Source organism: Macaca fascicularis, chromosome X (assembly GCF_037993035.2).
Source record: "Macaca fascicularis isolate 582-1 chromosome X, T2T-MFA8v1.1".
Classification (NCBI taxonomy): Eukaryota; Metazoa; Chordata; class Mammalia; order Primates; family Cercopithecidae; genus Macaca; species Macaca fascicularis.
The window spans coordinates 37,969,212-37,989,910 of NC_088395.1; the positions used below are offsets into that span (position 1 = coordinate 37,969,212).

A 20,699-nucleotide genomic window follows, 5' to 3' on the forward strand; every position below is an offset into this window, starting at 1 on the left:
CTCCATGGGAGTCTTATCTCTCAGTGGTGGGTGGGGACTTTTTTTTTAACCTTCTAGGTTGCCAACAGCATGCTTCTCTGATCTAAACATGCAAAAAGCCACATATTCCCCAATAACTGCCATTAGCCTTCCCCAAAAGTATATTTCCTACCTAGTTATTACACACCAAAGTTATCTCATAATACTAAGCAATTTCTGACTCCCCAAAAGTAAAAAAATTGGATAATGCAATGCAAAACAGAATAGAACCTTAGATTTTTAAAGGAATCTATCCATTTCCAATTCCTGGGGTTTCATGAAGAAAACGGGTTTTTCCCAAAACCCAGTCTGTGGTGCCTCCTCTGTTTTTCCCAAGGAGTCTTATGCTGTTAGAGCTTGAATATCCACTTAAAAATAAGCTAACTTTTAACCATAGCACTCTTTTTAAAAAGTCCTTTTAAATCTCTTATTCCTGAACTTTAGCCAGGCCAAATGGCCAATATTCCTGTCTTCTGAGCTTTACCAAAGGAAACCTCCCAGGTGCTCAAAGAAAGGAAAAATTCAAGAAGTGAAGCCGGAAGTTGTTCATCATGGAGGGGAAGAGAATCTACAAATGGCAAAGGTCACACAGATATCAAACTGGAAAAGACTCATTCCCTAATCCCGGAATTGAACCTGGGCCACCATTGTAAAACAGTGAAGCCTCTGATGCTGAGCTACAGCATTGGGCAGTTTCCATTGCCCTTCCCAGAAGGAGCCTAGAGCAGCCAATTTTGAGCTTGCAAAGGCTTTTAACTTCTCAAGATAATTTTTAGTGCTAACCATGACATGAATTCCAAAGTTCCTGTTCTCTGGAAGGTGGAGACCAAGAGAAAGTACTGCCACATAGTTAAAAGGTCAAGCTCCCAAGGAAATAAAACAAGATGAGAGGGAAACGTTACCAGTTTTTTGTTTTTGTTTTTGCTTTTTTTTAGGGACCTGCAGCAAAGTTTTAACTGACCAGTTTGCTGGGCTGGCTTGAACAGCGTGCTTACAGGAGTCCTAAGCCTGTGTTCTATCCTAAGGTACCCTTCTCCATTATAGAACAACACAGAAAGACAAATTTATAGCACAAAGTACAGATTTTCACTACAGCTTAAGACTAGCCTCACAATTCCTTTTTCCGATTAATCAAAACTTGATAGAGTTTTGGCTACTTCTGATCTCCTTAGCCACCTACTTACATACCAGTTCAGATAATATTAGTCTGTTGGTCCAGGTACAGAAGAATAAAAATTCATTTAGGCCTAATTTTGTTAATTACACTCTCAAAGGGCAATTTTATTTCTCTTATATTCTTACTTCATCTCTCATCTTCTCTCTCACCTTCATATGCTACCCATGGTGTTACTTCCCTCCCTTCATTCTCTTCACAGGCCAGACTCTTGGATTTTTAGAGAGCAGATTTGTATTTATAGCCCAAGGCAGGGATACCTATAAGCTTCAGGTCAAGCATTTTTATAGCTACCAACCCCTTGAATAATTTCTGAATACGATTCTATAAAATATTCACAGAGTACAGTCTAAGTCTGACATTTTAAACACAAAATATGTCTTCAATGAATGCTGACTGTAATGATAACATAGTCATTCACTGAGTTTTCTTTTTTTTTTTTTCCATTTCATCACAAAACCAGATGAGATACACAAGGGATGGAAAAAAACAACTGTGTTCTTTCTCTGCGGAGACTGTAGTTGACAGTGATGCAAAAAAACAAACAATTAACCTTTCTGAAAAGCCCGGTTGGTCCTAAACTAATTGCTTCCTCTTCTTTTCAACCTTGGAGCACTCTGGGCCCTGTTGCCTCTAGAGCTTTCAAGATGGAGGGAAGACCTAGAGCAAATCCAAAGAATACGCACTGACCTGAGCAGCTTCTTAAGAGGGGGTTGGCTCTAGGTCTGTAGGAAGCAGTTCAGTTCTGAGTCATTTCAGCAACGTTCTGGTTTGGTGTACACTGTATAGAACAAACACATGGGGGTTTGTGGAAGTTGAGAAGGATCTAGACAAGATCCTCTCCTTTCAGATCTCCTGAGATTTAGGGGTCAGCCTGACCTTATGGTTACTGGGAAGCCCCAAAGTAGCCTTTAAGTATGTATCTAGTTATTCCTGGAAGCCTTACTAGAGGCAAGCAAACCAAGTGTAACTTGCAGGTAGACTGTAGTTCATAGCTCTGGGGGGAAGCTAAGGGACAGTATCATGGGATGATACCCAATCACAAAAATCAGGTAGATTACCCAAGAAGTCATCATTCTTAAGCAGCTTTAGAGAGAGAATCCAGGTAACAAACCCATGAAAGAATGTGCTCAAGAATTAGGATGAGAGTCAGGGCCTGGTGAACTTTTTATGTTGACAAAGGGGTAGTTTTAAAACATCTATTTTACAATATATGATATGTACCTAGAATAATTCGCAAACAACCATGTACATCAGGAGATATAAGCACTCATTTTGGGAGTAAAACATTACCCAATGCATTGAAGCCCCTGTGTTCTCCCCTGTAATTGAATACCTGTGTCCCCCAGAGGTAATCATGATCTTGAATTTCCTTATTTGCCTATATTTATACTATGAATGTATGTGTTTCCAAATTTTATATATATGTATATATTTGCAAGTTATACAATTCATGTGTGTGTGTATATATATATATGCTATCATTTTTTCATGAATTCTTGCACAACGTAATTTTTTTGTTTTTAAGAGACAGGGTCTCACTCTTTTGCCCAGGCTATAGTGCAGTGGCGCAATCTCAAAGCTCACTACAGTCCTGGGCTCAAGTGATCCTCCTGCCTTAGCCTTCCAAGTACCTGGGACTACAGGTGTCTGCCACCATGTCCAGCTAATTTTTAAATATTTTGTAGAGACATGGGTCTCACTATGTTGCCCAGGCTGATCTCAAACTCCTGGCCTCAAGAGATCCTCCCACCTTGGCCTTCCAAAATGTTGGGATTACAGACGTGAGCCACCACACCCAGCCTGTAACTTAATTTTTTTATTCAGCTGTGTTTGTGAGATCTATTTAGGTTGATGCATGTAGCAGAGGTTCATATTTGTTTCAACAGCAGGGCTTTCTATGCTGTGGGCCTAGTTTTGGAAAGGAAGGAAGAAAGAAGGAGGGAGCCACTTAAAGGCCCTGACCTGTTATAGGCAGTCCAGATTGTGCACTTAGTGTCCCAAAGTGGTGACCCAATTCACCCATCAGTCAGCTGCAAGAGTGGCGATGTGATGCAGCTGGCGGAGGAAGCTAATTATAATGGAGAAAACTGAATTTGCGTAGAGAACCGGGAATCAACTAAATACAAATAACATTTCCTGGTTAAAAAAACACCAAATAAGGATTTAAAAAATGCATGTTTACTGTTTTAAAAAATAGTTTTTTGAGTCAGATACAGCAAAATTTCAAAATTAGGCAGTTTTACAAGTGCTATGGGAAAAATAGCCTAATTAAACTTTTCTCTCCTCTTTTTTTTCTCCACCGTCTTAGTGTTTTCTGCATTCTGTCCCAGCGGATCTGATTCCTGTTCTGAAGAACTGAAGTTCGGCATCGTTAGTTAAATTCAGCTGCTGCCTGACTGTACACCACAGCAAAAGCTTTGGAGACATTTCACAGTTAAAACTATAATGACTTTCTTGGAGTGTAATCCCAGTGGAGGCTGTTCTACATATAGCCTGAAAGAATACTTAACTACCATCAGCAATTCTGCAGAGACCTTGTAAAAAACACACTTTACACCAAACAACTGAGTGATTCTGAGTTGGTTGGGGGAACCTTAGTTGTAGATATCAGTTTACCTTCTTGAAGACTCAACCACTGCTACTCAGAGAGCTGCTGCTGAAATACCATGTCTAAGAACTCAGAGTTCATCAATCTGTCATTTTTATTGGATCATGAGAAGGAAATGATCCTGGGCGTCCTAAAGAGAGATGAATATTTGAAAAAAGTGGAGGACAAGAGAATAAGGTAGTATTCTTTTTATTTTTTCAGTCCTCCTTGACTGCTTTCTGTTTGTTTGAAGCAATTTGGATCAGAAATGGGCCAAGTGCAACCACACTGGGGACAGAGGTCAGTTAGGAACTTCATGAGTTCTCAGCAGTAGCCCAAATATCAGAAAACTTTGGTGTTTCACCATTTAGCCAGACATGAAAATGAAATTTAGCTAATAAAATGGTGTTGATGAGAACACTTAATTTGCTAAGTGTTCATAATTTTTAGTTAAAAGGAAGGACTACCCAAGTTTGAGTACCAGCTCTGGCAAGTATTAGTCGTGTGACTTTGAGCAAGCTACTCAACTTCCCTGTGCCTTGGTTTCCTCGTCGGTAAAACAAAGATAATAATAGTACCCACCTCATAGGGTTGTTGTAAAGATTAAGGAAGTTTGTACATATGTAGTGCCTGTCACCTAAGTGTTCAATAAATGTTAGCTATTATTTATTTGTAATGCCTTTGTCAGATCAGTCTTACTGGGGATTTACCTCCAGGACAGCTGGGAGAAGAAAGGGACCTGGAGAGTAAAAAGTTCCCATCATACCCCAGAAACCACTGAATTTTTAAAAACAAGTTTCTTGTGAAGAAAGTTGAATAATATGGGCACAGCTGAGTTTCTTTTTTTTTTTTTTTAATTTATTTATTATTATTATACTTTAAGTTGTAGGGTACATGTGCATAACGTGCAGGTTTGTTACATATGTATACTTGTGCCTTGTTGGTGTGCTGCACCCATCAACTCGTCATTTACATCAGGTATAACTCCCAATGCAATCCCTCCCCCCTCCCCCCTCCCCCCTCCCCATGACAGGCCCCGGTGTGTGATGTTCCCCTTCCTGAGTCCAAGTGATCTCATTGTTCAGTTCCCACCTATGAGTGAGAACATGCGGTGTTTGGTTTTCTGTTCTTGTGATAGTTTGCTAAGAATGATGGTTTCCAGCTGCATCCATGTCCCTGCAAAGGACACAAACTCATCCTTTTTTATGGCTGCATAGTATTCCATGGTGTATATGTGCCACATTTTCTTAATCCAGTCTGTCACTGATGAACATTTGGGTTGATTCCAAGTCTTTGCTATTGTGAATAGTGCCGCAATAAACATACGTGTGCATGTGTCTTTATAGCAGCATAATTTATAATCCTTTGGGTATATACCCAGTAATGGGATGGCTGGGTCATATGGTACATCTAGTTCTAGATCCTTGAGGAATCGCCATACTGTTTTCCATAATGGTTGAACTAGTTTACAATCCCACCAACAGTGTAAAAGTGTTCCTATTTCTCCACATCCTCTCCAGCACCTGTTGTTTCCTGACTTTTTAATGATCACCATTCTAACTGGTGTGAGATGGTATCTCATTGTGGTTTTGATTTGCATTTCTCTGATGGCCAGTGATGATGAGCATTTTTTCATGTGTCTGTTGGCTGTATGAATGTCTTCTTTTGAGAAATGTCTGTTCATATCCTTTGCCCACTTTTTGATGGGGTTGTTTGTTTTTTCCTTGTAAATTTGTTTGAGTTCTTTGTAGGTTCTGGATATTAGCCCTTTGTCAGATGAGTAGATTGCAAAAATTTTCTCCCATTCTGTAGGTTGCCTGTTCACTCTGATGGTAGTTTCTTTTGCTGTGCAGAAGCTCTTTAGTTTAATGAGATCCCATTTGTCAATTTTGGCTTTTGCTGCTGTTGCTTTTGGTGTTTTAGACATGAAGTCTTTGCCCATGCCTATGTCCTGAATGGTACTACCTAGGTTTTCCTCTAGGATTTTTATGGTATTAGGTCTAACATTTAAGTCTCTAATCCATCTTGAATTAATTTTCGTATAAGGAGTAAGGAAAGGATCCAGTTTCAGCTTTCTACTTATGGCTAGCCAATTTTCCCAGCACCATTTATTAAATAGGGAATCCTTTCCCCATTTCTTGTTTTTGTCAGGTTTGTCAAAGATCAGATGGCTGTAGATGTGTGGTATTATTTCTGAGGACTCTGTTCTGTTCCATTGGTCTAGATCTCTGTTTTGGTACCAGTACCATGCTGTTTTGGTTACTGTAGCCTTGTAGTATAGTTTGAAGTCAGGTAGCGTGATGCCTCCAGCTTTGTTCTTTTGACTTAGGATTGTCTTGGAGATGCGGGCTCTTTTTTGGTTCCATATGAACTTTAAAGCAGTTTTTTCCAATTCTGTGAAGAAACTCGTTGGTAGCTTGATGGGGATGGCATTGAATCTATAAATTACCTTGGGCAGTATGGCCATTTTCACGATATTGATTCTTCCTATCCATGAGCATGGTATGTTCTTCCATTTGTTTGTGTCCTCTTTGATTTCACTGAGCAGTGGTTTGCAGTTCTCCTTGAAGAGGTCCTTTACATCCCTTGTAAGTTAGATTCCTAGGTATTTTATTCTCTTTGAAGCAATTGCGAATGGAAGTTCATTCCTGATTTGGCTCTCTGTTTGTCTGTTACTGGTGTATAAGAATGCTTGTGATTTTTGCACATTAATTTTGTATCCTGAGACTTTGCTGAATTTGCTTATCAGTTTAAGGAGATTTTGGGCTGAGATGATGGGGTTTTCTAAATATACAATCATGTCATCTGCAAAGAGGGACAATTTGACTTCCTCTTTTCCTAACTGAATACCCTTGATTTCTTTCTCTTGCCTAATTGCCCTAGCCAGAACTTCCAACACTATGTTGAATAGGAGTGGTGAGAGAGGGCATCCCTGTCTTGTGCCAGTTTTCAAAGGGAATTTTTCCAGTTTTTGCCCATTCAGTATGATATTGGCTGTGGGTTTGTCATAGATAGCTCTTATTATTTTGAGGTACGTTCCATCAATACCGAATTTATTGAGCATTTTTAGCATGAAGGGCTGTTGAATTTTGTCAAAAGCCTTTTCTGCATCTATTGAGATAATCATGTGGTTCTTGTCTTTGGTTCTGTTTATATGCTGGATTATGTTTATTGATTTGCGAATGTTGAACCAGCCTTGCATCCCAGGGATGAAGCCCACTTGATCATGGTGGATAAGCTTTTTGATGTGTTGCTGAATCCGGTTTGCCAGTACTTTATTGAGGATTTTTGCATCAATGTTCATCAGGGATATTGGTCTAAAATTCTCTTTTTTTGTTGTGTCTCTGCCAGGCTTTGGTATCAGGATGATGTTGGCCTCATAAAATGAGTTAGGGAGGATTCCCTCTTTTTCTATTGATTGGAATAGTTTCAGAAGGAATGGTACCAACTCCTCCTTGTACCTCTGGTAGAATTCAGCTGTGAATCCATCTGGTCCTGGACTTTTTTTGGTTGGTAGGCTATTAATTATTGCCTCAATTTCAGAGCCTGCTATTGGTCTATTCAGGGATTCAACTTCTTCCTGGTTTAGTCTTGGAAGAGTGTAAGTGTCCAGGAAATTATCCATTTCTTCTAGATTTTCCAGTTTATTTGCATAGAGGTGTTTATAGTATTCTCTGATGGTAGTTTGTATTTCTGTGGGGTCGGTGGTGATATCCCCTTTATCATTTTTAATTGCATCGATATGATTCTTCTCTCTTTTCTTCTTTATTAGTCTTGCTAATGGTCTGTCAATTTTGTTGATCTTTTCAAAAAACCAACTCCTGGATTCATTGATTTTTTGGAGGGTTTTTTGTGTTTCTATCTCCTTCAGTTCTGCTCTGATCTTAGTTATTTCTTGCCTTCTGCTAGCTTTCAAATGTGTTTGCTCTTGCTTCTCTAGTTCTTTTAATTGCGATGTTAGAGTGTCAATTTTAGATCTTTCCTGCTTTCTCTTGTGGGCATTTAGTGCTATAAATTTCCCTCTACACACTGCTTTAAATGTGTCCCAGAGATTCTGGTATGTTGTATCTTTGTTCTCATTGGTTTCAAAGAACATCTTTATTTCAGCCTTCATTTCGTTATGTACCCAGTAGTCATTCAGGAGCAGGTTGTTCAGTTTCCATGTAGTTGAGCAGTTTTGATTGAGTTTCTTAGTCCTGAGTTCTAGTTTGATTGCACTGTGGTCTGAGAGACAGTTTGTTATAATTTCTGTTCTTGTACATTTGCTGAGGAGTGCTTTACTTCCAATTACGTGGTCGATTTTGGAGTAAGTACGATGTGGTGCTGAGAAGAATGTATATTCTGTTGATTTGGGGTGGAGAGTTCTATAGATGTCTATTAGGTCTGCTTGCTGCAGAGATGAGTTCAATTCCTGGATATCCTTGTTAACTTTCTGTCTCGTTGATCTGTCTAATGTTGACAGTGGAGTGTTGAAGTCTCCCATTATTATTGTATGGGAGTCTAAGTCTCTTTGTAAGTCTCTAAGGACTTGCTTGATGAATCTGGGTGCTCCTGTATTGGGTGCATATATATTTAGGATAGTTAGCTCTTCCTGTTGAATTGATCCCTTTACCATTATGTAATGGCCTTCTTTGTCTCTTTTGATCTTTGATGGTTTAAAGTCTGTTTTATCAGAGACTAGTATTGCAACCCCCGCTTTTTTTTGTTCTCCATTTGCTTGGTAAATCTTCCTCCATCCCTTTATTTTGAGCCTATGTATGTCTCTGCGTGTGAGATGGGTCTCCTGAATACAGCAGACTGATGGGTCTTGACTCTTTATCCAGTTTGCCAGTCTGTGTCTTTTAATTGGAGCATTTAGTCCATTTACATTTAAGGTTAAGATTGTTATGTGTGAACTTGATCCTGCCATTATGATATTAACTGGTTATTTTGCTCGTTAGTTGATGCAGTTTCTTCCTAGCCTCGATGGTCTTTACATTTTGGCATGTTTTTGCAATGGCTGGTACCGGTTGTTCCTTTCCATGTTTAGTGCTTCCTTCAGGGTCTCTTGTAAGGCAGGCCTAGTGGTGACAAAATCTCTAAGCATTTGCTTATCTGTAAAGGATTTTATTTCTCCTTCACTTATGAAACTTAGTTTGGCTGGATATGAAATTCTGGGTTTAAAATTCTTTTCTTTAAGAATGTTGAATATTGGCCCCCACTCTCTTCTGGCTTGGAGAGTTTCTGCCGAGAGATCTGCTGTTAGTCTGATGGGCTTCCCTTTGTGGGTAACCCGACCTTTCTCTCTGGCTGCCCTTAAGATTTTTTCCTTCATTTCAACTTTGGTGAATCTGGCAATTATGTGTCTTGTAGTTGCTCTTCTCGAGGAGTATCTTTGTGGCGTTCTCTGTATTTCCTGGATTTGAATGTTGGCCTGCCCTACTAGGTTGGGGAAGTTCTCCTGGATGATATCCTGAAGAGTGTTTTCCAACTTGGTTCCATTTTCCCCCTCACTTTCAGGCACCCCAATCAGACGTAGATTTGGTCTTTTTACATAATCCCATACTTCTTGCAGGCTTTGTTCATTTATTTTTCTTCTTTTTTCTTTTGGTTTCTCTTCTCGCTTCATTTCATTCATTTGATCCTCAATCGCAGATACTCTTTCTTCCAGTTGATCGAGTCGGTTACTGAAGCTTGTGCATTTGTCACGTATTTCTCGTGTCATGGTTTTCATCTCTTTCATTTCGTTTATGACCTTCTCTGCATTAATTACTCTAGCCATCAATTCTTCCACTTTTTTTTCAAGATTTTTAGTTTCTTTGCGCTGGGTACGTAATTCCTCCTTTAGCTCTGAGAAATTTGATGGACTGAAGCCTTCTTCTCTCATCTCGTCAAAGTCATTCTCCGTCCAGCTTTGATCCATTGCTGGCGATGAGCTGCGCTCCTTTGCTGGGGGAGATGCGCTCTTATTTTTTGAATTTCCAGCTTTTCTGCCCTGCTTTTTCCCCATCTTTGTGGTTTTATCTGCCTCTGGTCTTTGATGATGGTGATGTACTGATGGGGTTTTGGTGTAGGTGTCCTTCCTGTTTGATAGTTTTCCTTCTAACAGTCAGGACCCTCAGCTGTAAGTCTGTTGGAGATTGCTTGAGGTCCACTCCAGACCCTGTTTGCCTGGGTATCAGCAGCAGAGGCTGCAGAAGATAGAATATTTCTGAACAGCGAGTGTACCTGTCTGATTCTTGCTTTGGAAGCTTCCTCTCAGGGGTGTACTCCACCCTGTGAGGTGTGGGGTGTCAGACTGCCCCTAGTGGGGGATGTCTCCCAGTTAGGCTGCTCAGGGGTCAGGGACCCACTTGAGCAGGGAGTCTGTCCCTTCTCAGATCTCAACCTCCGTGTTGGGAGATCCACTGCTCTCTTCAAAGCTGTCAGACAGAGTTGTTTGCATCTGCAGAGTTTTCTGCTGCGTTTGTATTGTTTACTGTGCCCTGTCCCCAGAGGTGGAGTCTACAGAGACAGGCAGGTTTCCTTGAGCTGCTGTGAGCTCCACTCAGTTCGAGCTTCCCAGCGGCTTTGTTTACCTACTTAAGCCTCAGCAATGGCGGGCGCCCCTCCCCCAGCCTCGCTGCTGCCTTGCCGGTAGATCACAGACTGCTGTGCTAGCAATGAGGGAGGCTCCGTGGGTGTGGGACCCTCCCGGCCTGGTGTGGGATATGATCTCTTGGTGTGCCTGTTTGCTTAAAGCACAGTATTGGGGTGGGAGTTACCCGATTTTCCAGGTGTTGTGCGTCTCAGTTCCCCTGGCTAGGAAAAGGGATTCCCTTCCCCCTTGCGCTTCCCAGGGGAGGCAATGCCTCGCCCTGCTTCAGCTCTCGCTGGTCGGGCTGCAGCAGCTGACCAGCACCGATCGTCCGGCACTCCCCAGTGAGATGAACCCGGTACCTCAGTTGAAAATGCAGAAATCACCGGTCTTCTGTGTCGCTCACGCTGGGAGTTGGAGACTGGAGCTGTTCCTATTCGGCCATCTTGCTCCGCCCCCCAGCTGAGTTTCATATCTACTGTAGGCAGAGCTCATATTTAGCTGGTTTCCTGGGTATGACTTCACCTACTATTTCAGCCAGCATCAATTCTGATTGGTTGCGTCGCCTGCTCTAATTGGTCACATCATTGTTCCGATCATGCGCAAGATCCACTGTGATTGGCTGCTGCCTGTACTGTCTTTGTTTTAAAATATATTTGGTCATTACACGTCATCCCAGAAAAAAAGGAGCAGAAATAGAGTTCCCTCCTCAGTCACTGCCAACTATACAATGTGTAGGTTTTTTGTCTTGTATGGCTCCCCAAGTTCCAATCAGAAGCTTATGTTTATTTTACCTGAGGAGAAAACTTGTCATATGATTATCTTCACATGTTGAAAAAATCTTTAATGTGCCTAAAGCCACTAGGATCTTAAGAAATGGAAATACATCTAAATATTCTTGATTTATGTTTATTTCACAGGTAAGAGCCCAGAAGCTTCATTTCCATTTTTCCAAGATATTCAACTAATCTTGAAGAAACAAAAGTTTTGATGAAAATTATTGCACTTTTTCTATGCATACAATTCAGGTGGCAACAAAATGTAGTTAATGATTTTAAAGAAATCATGAATAGTATTTCTGACATTAGTAGTCATGAAAAGTAACTAATTTGTGCAATGCACTGCCAAAAAGAATTATGTTGTTTATAGGGGTGACATATTAACTAGGAATTGATGACATTCTAAGGGGAATTAAAAATCATTTCTGGCTGGGAGTGGTGGCTCACACCTGTAATCCCAGCACTTTGGGAGGCCAAGGTGGGCAGATCATGAGGTCGGGAGATCGAGACCATCCTAGCCAACATGCTGAAACCCCGTCTCTACTAAAAATACAAAAATTAGCAGGGCGTGGTGGCACACACCTGTAGTCCCAGCTACTCGGGAGGCTGAGGCAGGAGAATCACTTGAACCCAGGAGGTGGAGATTGCAGTGAGCCAAGATCTCGCCACTGCACTCCAGCCTGGTGACAGAGTGAGACTCTGTCTCCAAAAAAATATTATTTCTATAGGAATAAACAATTTAATAACCAGATGCCCAGAAACATCGAAGTTCAATTTAATAACCAGATGCCCAGAAACAATAAAGTACAATGAATAGGACTTTGTTCAGAATATTTGTTTCTGTCATTATCAATAACTTGTATTAATAATTTTTGGCCAGGCATGGTGGCTTACATCTGTAATCTCAGCGCTTTGTGAGGCTGAGGAGGGTGGACCACCTGAGGTCAGGAGTTTGAGACCAGCCTGGCCAACATGGTGAAACCCCGTCTCTACTAAAAATACAAAAAATAGCCGGGTGCAGTGGTGTGCACCTGTAATCCCAGCTACTCAGGAGGCTGAGGCAGGAGAATCGCTTGAACCCGGGAGGTGGAGGTTGCAGTAAGCCAAGATCGTGCCATTGCACTCCAGCCCGGGTGACAGAGCCAGACTCCATCTCAAAAAATAATAATAATAACTATTATTATTATTATACCCTATCTTCCTTTTTCTCATTCCATTTTTCTTCCCTAGTCTTCTTTCCTTATTCCCTACAAGTAAATTCAGTTAAATTGTGTAATATACAACAGAGTATCAAGAATAAAGTCATTGATTTCCTGGCTCTTCAAACTTTTTTGAGAATAGCATAAGAAAGGCTGTTTATAAATCCAAGAGATACTTTTACAGAAAACAGATTTTCTGAAGCTGTGTCTTATCTCCTTGTTCGATCTGCATTAACTGCATCAGATGTGTTATCTCATTTTGTTTTGAGTTCCTGTAATATGACTCAGGCTCCACCACTCTTAACAGCTTGGTGTATTGAAAAGTCATTCCAAAGTGGGTGGCATGATGTTGAGGGTGTATGCTATTGAATCACACAGCCACAGTTCAAATCTTACTTTCGGCATGAAATATTTGTGTCATTTTAGGCAAGATGCTTCCATGGATAAATCTAGTTTCCCCATTTGACAATAGAAATAATATTAATGACCTCATAAGATTGTTCTAAGGATTAAATAAGCTAACATTATAAACAGTTTAGAGCAATGCCAGCATACAGTAAGCACTCAAAAACTGTTGGTTATAATCATTAGCCCTATAGTTGGTTTGTGGTGCCCTTGATTTGCTAGTTGCAGTGGACACTATCAGTGCTCTACTCAGATCCCCTGGAGTCCCTCTCACCTCCTAGTTTTCATGCGCTTTACTTCTAAGGACTTGAAGTTCAAAATTACCTTCAGGTGACTGGAGTTTCCCATAGGATTAAAGAGACACAAGTGCCAGGTAAACTTGAGTGTAAACTGGGTAGCCCAAAGCCAATGGTTGACAGGTACAGAAATCCTTTGCCTCAAGGCAGAACAGACTCCGCGATGCAACTTGAGCTTCCTGTGGGATGATGCTGAGGCTGGACTTCACCTAAAAATCACATCCTTGCCTAGCCCCTCTCCCTACCTTCTGCCTCCCTTACTCCCTTACAGATTTCTCCTGAGAGCACTCCATAAGCCGCTTGCACACAAATCTACATAGCAGAATTCGCTTCTGGAAAACCTAGTCTGAGACACTATGAAGTTTGTATTACCGAAGCTATTGCTATTTAATAAAGTTCGTCTCAGGGAAATATAATAAGTCTGCAAGGTGAGCATTAAAGTAAAGGATTTTGGTTCATTTGATTTACAAGCTATGATCTTCCCAACAATTTTTATCACAGTCATTGTGATTTACATACTGGTAAAGAAAAAAGTCCAAGCTAAAGAAAGAAACCCAAGATTAAGCATCTTGGTCAGATAGTATAACTTTCTGTTGGCTTTTCTCCTTTTACCTCCTCTGAATAGCCCTCCTTTTATTATGAATTTAAGTGCAACCTAAATCAGTTCAGGGTACCTTAACTCTAGCCCAGTAGGTCTGCATGGCAATTAAATTCTGCAAGCATTTTTTTATAGATAGATGATAGATAGAGATAGATAGATAGATAGATAGATAGATAGATAGATAGATAGATAGATAGTTAAAATTATTTATTATAAGGAACTGGCTCATATGAGTATGGAGGCTGAGAAGTTCAGACCTAGGAGAGCTGATGGTATAATTTGAGTCTGAGTCCAAAGGCCTGGGAACTGGGAGAGGTGATGCAATAAGTTCCAATCCATGTCTGGCAGTCAGTAGCAAGGGAAAACTGATGTCCCAACCTGAAGACAGAGAGAGAAAATTCATTCTTACTCAGCTCAGCTTTTTACTCTATTCAGACCTTCAGCAGATTAGACGAGGCCCATCCGTATTGGGGAGGGCAACCTGCTTTACTCAGTCTACTGATTCAAATATTAATCTCATACAGAAACACCCTCACAGAAACATCCAGAAATAATGTTTAACAAAATATCTGGGCTCCTAGTCATCCAGTTAAGTTGACACAAATACTTAACTGTCTCAGGAATTTATATAAAGCTGGCTATAGCCCCCGTTCCCACACTTTTGTGAATTGTGTAGCTCATCCCGGCTCTGTATCCCTGCTTCTGTTGAACTCTCCTCTCTCCTTGAATCTCACCTCTTATGGCCATTCCTTACTCTTTTCTTTGCCAGGCCAGAGAACTTAGTCCTTTTTCCTTGACATCCTCCAAAACCATCAACACAAGAAATTTAGGTGGGTAACAGATTTTATTACAACAGTAAGCTTTGGTGCTAGCTATTACAATAGTTTTCATCATGCTATAGAGATACAAATTGATATTTTTGGGGGAGTCTAAAGGAAGAAGTCATTAATTATGAGTAAGATAGAAATTGAAGCAATGGTTTCACAGAAAAGGTGAACATTTGTGCTTGCCTTTGAAATGTGAAAAGGACTTTTCACATTGGCAAATATAGGTCAACTATGTTTTGGCTGTTTACCATGAGCCCCAAAGCCACCTTCAGACTGTACTAATCAGTTTCAGAAGGAAATGGAAACCAAATATTTTTTTAGACTGAAAAAGATTACAAAGAATAAACTTATCTGAAAAGTTAATAAAGTGGAGTTTGGGAGGCAGTGGATTTATTGTTTGTTTGCCTGTTTATTTGTTTGAATAGGTAGGTTGTCCTTTGAGATAAAAAAGTAGAAGAGGGAAAAAGTGTAAAAAGTGTACTGAATCAATATTTTAGGCCTGACACCCAAATGTGTTTCACAGTCCACATACTCACTAAAGTGTGACATTGATTAAGGTGGGACTGGTCTTTGGGGACTCATAGAGGTGCTCCATACCCAGAAGGCACATGGCAAGCCTGATAATTACCTCCAGGCATAAATCATCAGCTGGGGAATAGGCATCTGCCGACTACCATTGCATTTTAAGTTCATTCAAGAGGCTCAAATATATTTATATACATTCTTCTCCTTCAGACTAAGCAGGAAGGAGTGGTAGGAGATAGCTACACACAGGTTTTCACTGTTAGAGGGTAAGAGTATTTTTAACGTTCTCTATGGAGAACAAGTCACTCAAATTTATTGACAGCTTTACTGCAATGAAGAAAAAGCAGAAATGTTGCAAATAAAAGTGAGTTATCAACAATTATTGCAAATGGATAAAAATACTGACGGGTTGGAAGCACAAAATGGAAATCGTTGTTGATTATTTTGATTTTGTACCTTAGATTGCTTTTCACTTACTTCGAAAGAACTCAGACTAACATGTACATGGGTCATAATATCTACTCCAAAAAAATCTCATTAACAAATTCTTACTCTACTTGTTCTCCCACATCTAAAAACAAATACTGTTAAATATCTACTTTGTGGTATTGACCTGTATTTAAAATCTTCAACTTATTAATGAATATTCATTTCAGCAGCATATTGTGAGCTTTATTCTCACTAAGGGTACATCATTTCCATTTGACCACCATGCATGAAACCATATCTGCACATATTTTCTTTGGCACCTAATCTTGGGCTTGCCTCAGGGGTAAACTCTATTGGTTGCCCTACAGCATACATTTCTCCTTTCTTCCTTTCTATCCAAATCTAAGTTTTATTCAGCTCTAGCAGTGAATTTTTTTTAAATTTTTTTCTTAATTTTTTTTTAAATTATTTTTTAAGAAATGTTTTAGGCCAGGCGTGGTGGCTCATGCCTGTAATCCCAGCACTTTGGGAGACCGAGGAGGGCAGATCACAAGGTCAGGAGATCGAGACCATCCTGGCTAACACGGTAAAACCCCGTCTCTACTAAAAATACAAAAAATTAGCCTGGCGTGGTGGCATGAGCCTGTAGGGCCTACTGGGAGGCTGAAGCAGGAGAATCGCTTGAACCTGGGAGGTGGATGTTGTAGTGAGCCGAGATCGTGCCACTGCACTTCAACCTGGGCGACAGAGCAAGACTCTGTCTCAAAAAAAAAAAAAAAAGTTTTAAATATTTGTGGGTACATAGTAGGTGTATATATTTATGGGGTACATGAGGTGTTTTGATACAGGCATGCAGTGTGAAACAAGCACATCATGGAAAATGGGATATCCATCTCCTCAAGTGTCTAGCCCATGAGTTACAAATAATCCAAATAAATTCTTTACTTTGAAATATATTAAGTTATTATTAACTATAGTCACCATACTGTACTATCAAATAGTAGGTCTTATTCGTACTTTCTATTGTTTTAACCCATTAACGATCCCCCAACCTTCCCCTCACCCCAGCCCCACACTACCCTTTCCAGCCTCTGATAACCATCCTTCTACTATCTATGTCCAGGAGTTCAATTGATTTGATTTTTAAATCCCACAAATAAGTGAGAACATGCGAAGTTTGTCTTTCTGTACTGGGCTTATTTCACTTAATATAGTGATCTCCAGTTCCATCCATGTTGTTGCAAATGGCTGGATTACCTTCATTTTTATGGCTGAATAGTACTCCACTGTGTATATGTACCACGCTTTCTTTATCCATTCATCTGTCGATGGTTGCTTCCAAATCTTGGCTATTGTGAACAGTGCTGCAACAAGCATAGGAATACAGATATCTCTTCAATATACTGGCTTCCTTTCTTTTGGGTATATACCTAGGAGTGGGATTGATGGATCATATGGTAGATCAATTTGTAGGTTCTTGAGGAACCTCCAAGCTGTTCTCTATGGTGGTTGTACTAATTTACATTTTCACCAACAGTGTATGAGAGTTCCTTTTCCTCCGCATCCTCGCCAGCATTTTTTATTGCCTGTCTTGGAGAAAAGCCTTTTTAACTCGGGTGAAATGATATCTCCTTGTAGTTTTTTCATGCATTTATCTGATGATCAATGTTGTTAAGCACCTTTTCATATGTCTGTTTACCATTTGTATGTCTTCTTTTGAGAAATGTCTATTTAATTATTTTGCCCTTTTTTGGATCAGATTATTAGATTTTTTTTTCCTGTAGAGTTGTTCAAGCTCCTTGTATCTTCTGGTTAGTAATCTCTTGCCTGAAGGGTAGTTTGTAGATATTTTCTCTTATTCTTTGGGTTATCACTTCACTTTGTGGACTGTATCCTTTGCCGTGCAGAAGCTTTTTAATTTGATATGATACTACTTGTTCATGTTTGTGTTGGTTGCCTGTACTTGTGGGGCATTTCTCAAGAAATATTTGCCCAGACCAATGTCCTAGAAATTTTCTGCAATGTTTTCTTGTAGTGGTTTCATAGTTTGAGGTCTTAGATTTAAGCATTTAATCCACTCTGATTTGATTTTTTATATGGTGCGAGATAGGGGTCTAGTTTCGTTCTTCTGCATATGGATATCCAGTTTTCCCAGCACCATTTATTGAAGAGACTGACTTTTCCCCAGTGTATGTTCTTGGCACCTTTGTCAAAAATGAGTTCACTGTAGGTGTGTGGATAGCAGTGAATTTTTAAATAATTAACCATACCACTACTGGTATTCTTCTGGAAAATATCATTGATCTGGAGGTGGACATGAGACCAAACATGACCCACTCAGACATGTGGTCCAGATTTTATCAAAGGTCCTCTTTCCCACTGGATGTATTCAATGAAACATATTATCCCAGTTGCCGTTAAGGACAAAAACTAGCATGTCAACAAAGCTGAGCCAAAAGAATGGCAAAAAATTATTGTTAGTATACTGATATACTAGAACCTGCCACACCTCTGAGATTGTTATTTAAGCAATAAAATATGTTTTCTTATTACTTATAGCAATTTGAATTGGATTTTCTGTTATATACAGCCAAAAGCACCCTACCATCCTCAGAAGTCAGAATTAATCAATGTTTGTTGAGCTCCTTCTATGGTTCAAGTGCTATTTTTATTGTTGGAATAATGGAGATGAGCAGAGATGCAATGTAAGGAGTTAGCAATTGTGGATTGGGCTTTATCCATGATATAGACTAGGGGTTAGCAAATATTTTCTGTAAATGACCAGATAGTAAATATTTTAGGCTCTATGGGACGTATGCTCTCCGTTACAACTACTTTGCCATTGCAGTATAAAAACAGCAATAGACAATATGTTTTTTTTTTTTTAAGAGAGGGGAGTGGTTTTGTTCCAGTAAAACTTAATTTACCAAAATAAGCAGAGGGCTGGATTTGATCCAGGGGCCATAGTTTACTGATCTTTGGTGTTTAAGACAATACCTTGGTAGGTTCTAGCCTTGGAAATAGCTACATTATACCCGGAAGCCCTGATAGCCATCTCAGGAAGAAAGAGAATATCTGTAGTCCAAGAAATTATATAGAGTTGGGATAGAGATGGCTGTCAGAGATGGAGCATGGGCACCTGTCTGGGAGGTTAGATGATTTCACAGGTTCTCACCACCTTCAGATTATGCCCCACCCAATCTGTAGTGCTCATGTCCTGAAACAATTTAAATGTGTTTTGTTGCCTCTAGTAGAATAACAGTAAAGTAAATCCGGAGGTATAGAAAATACCAAGAAATAGAAGATTCTACAACTTTGTAAAGGATAGGATATACATTCATTTTACCAATGAGATAGGAACTATTAGTATCCCATTTACAGATGAGGAACCCAAAGTTCAAAGTTAAATAACTTGTCCGTGTTTGCACAGCTGTTAAGTGGCAGAACTGTGATTTCCAGCCCTGCAGCCCGACTCCAGAGCCTGCACTCAACTCTTAGGCCACTTTTAACCTCTGAAAAATTTATCTGACCTTGCAGGGGCCCCCGCAAAAATAAATAGTAAACTATACAATGCCTACCTCACACCAGATAATGTATTATCCAATTCACAAATGTTTCCTTGCTTAATCCCCATGTCATCTCTGAAGTGAGTAGTGCTATAATGTACCACAGATATGGTACCTGAACTGTAGAGGGATTAAAAATTTTTCCAGCTGGGAAACAACAGAGCTGAGGTTCTCTCATTCCATACTGCCACCCTTTCCTCTTCGCTGTGATGCTTATGCTAGGACTGCACCTATTTGGACCCTATTGAAAGTCTACCCACAACCTTACTAATAGCTATCAGAGAAATGGAATAAAACAGAAATCATTTCCTTAGCCTGGTATTTACTGACAGTGTTGACCTCTAAGTCGTGTGGCATTATCCAAGTTACTATGACTTTTTATTGAACCATTGCTCTTGCGCACTGAAACCTGATGAGCATTCCTTAAATTGTTCTACTCCTTATGCTGACTGAAAACCAGAGTGCAAATGTATTGTGATTTCTTCTGTAAAGCTGGCTCAGCTAAAATGGGCCACAACTTAGTATCTTCAAGAGACCACAGACCCCAGCCTAGTAACTGCCATTCACCTTATGGTTTTCTCTTAATGTGACTGATTTCGTCATTTCAGTGCTAGGAGAAGAGAAGGAAGGAGAAACAGGAGGGGAACGTGTATTCAAATTGCTTATTTGGAATCCTGCAGATAAGTTAAATATTTGGTTCAAACGGACTTTGAAGTGATTTCAAGAATTATACATTCAGCCTGGAAGTCAGGGAGTCTAAGCGCCAAGCAATAATACCCTTTTAATACACTACAAATGTTTGATCATTTGTTTGTTTTTCCAAATCTTATCACTCTACCACTAAGAACAAAATTAGTTTGACCTTCTCAAAAGCCTAAAGGCTCATCGTCCCCATAAAACACCAGGAGAACTGCTGGACTGGACTTCTAGTTTGGTAAACACTTTGGTTTAATCCTAATAGAATTGCCACAAAGCTTCTTAATGGATTAACAGAAACTCCCAGCATGAACATATTGGCTCCCTAATGGAACTCAAATGCTTAATGAGTCACAGAGAAATGAACAAAAATATCCAGATCTGCCTTAAACCTTGGACGTTTTCCTAGCAAAGACCTTACCAATTTCAATATATAATTACATTTAGGGAAATTAACTTAAATTTTGATTCTATAGCATTTTTCTCCAAGGAAGTTTTACTTGTAAGGCTCACCATAGGCACAGGGCCACAAATACCTGATATTCAGAGACATGTTAAACATTGGATTGTCCAAATAAATAAACTTACCAGACCATTTTAAATATGTTTTACATTTTATTTTATTGATACTTAGTAGATTTACATATTTTCAGGGTACATGTTATAATTTCATACATTTATATAATTTGTAAAGATCAAATCAGTGTAATTGTGATATCTATCACCTTAAGTATTTATCTTTTCCTTATGCTAGAAACATTTGAATTATTCTCTTCTAGCTATTTCAGACAATTTTCTTGGGGGTTTGAAATAATAGGTCACCATAGTCATAAGTAAGATTGTTACCTGAGACTATATCTATTATCTGTATCTATATATATCTCTATATAGAGATCTATATTATTTCAAATTATTAATGTGTCTATATTATATTCATATTATTATAAGGTATATATTATTTCAAATACCTAGACTATATGTAGAAATATAGAGAGAGATAGGTTTTCTCTCTACATATATATCTATACTTGGAGACAG

At 39.5% G+C, this 20,699-nt stretch overlaps 1 protein-coding gene across 15 annotated transcripts in view; it reads left to right on the forward strand.

Moving 5' to 3' along the window:
• SYTL5 (synaptotagmin like 5) overlaps positions 1 to 20,699 on the forward strand; it is a 241,372-nt gene that overhangs the window by 131,488 nt on the left and 89,185 nt on the right. For 14 of the 15 annotated variants that reach the window (XM_005593281.4, XM_045384488.2, XM_045384489.2 and 11 more), the window contains exon 2: positions 3,504 to 3,980. In XM_005593281.4, the coding sequence (XP_005593338.2) occupies positions 3,862 to 3,980 (119 nt within the window). In that variant the 5' untranslated portion in view covers positions 3,504 to 3,861. Of the gene's footprint in view, positions 1 to 953; positions 1,044 to 3,503; positions 3,981 to 20,699 lie in introns of all 15 variants that reach the window. The other variant, XM_074029457.1, reaches the window with a different exon arrangement.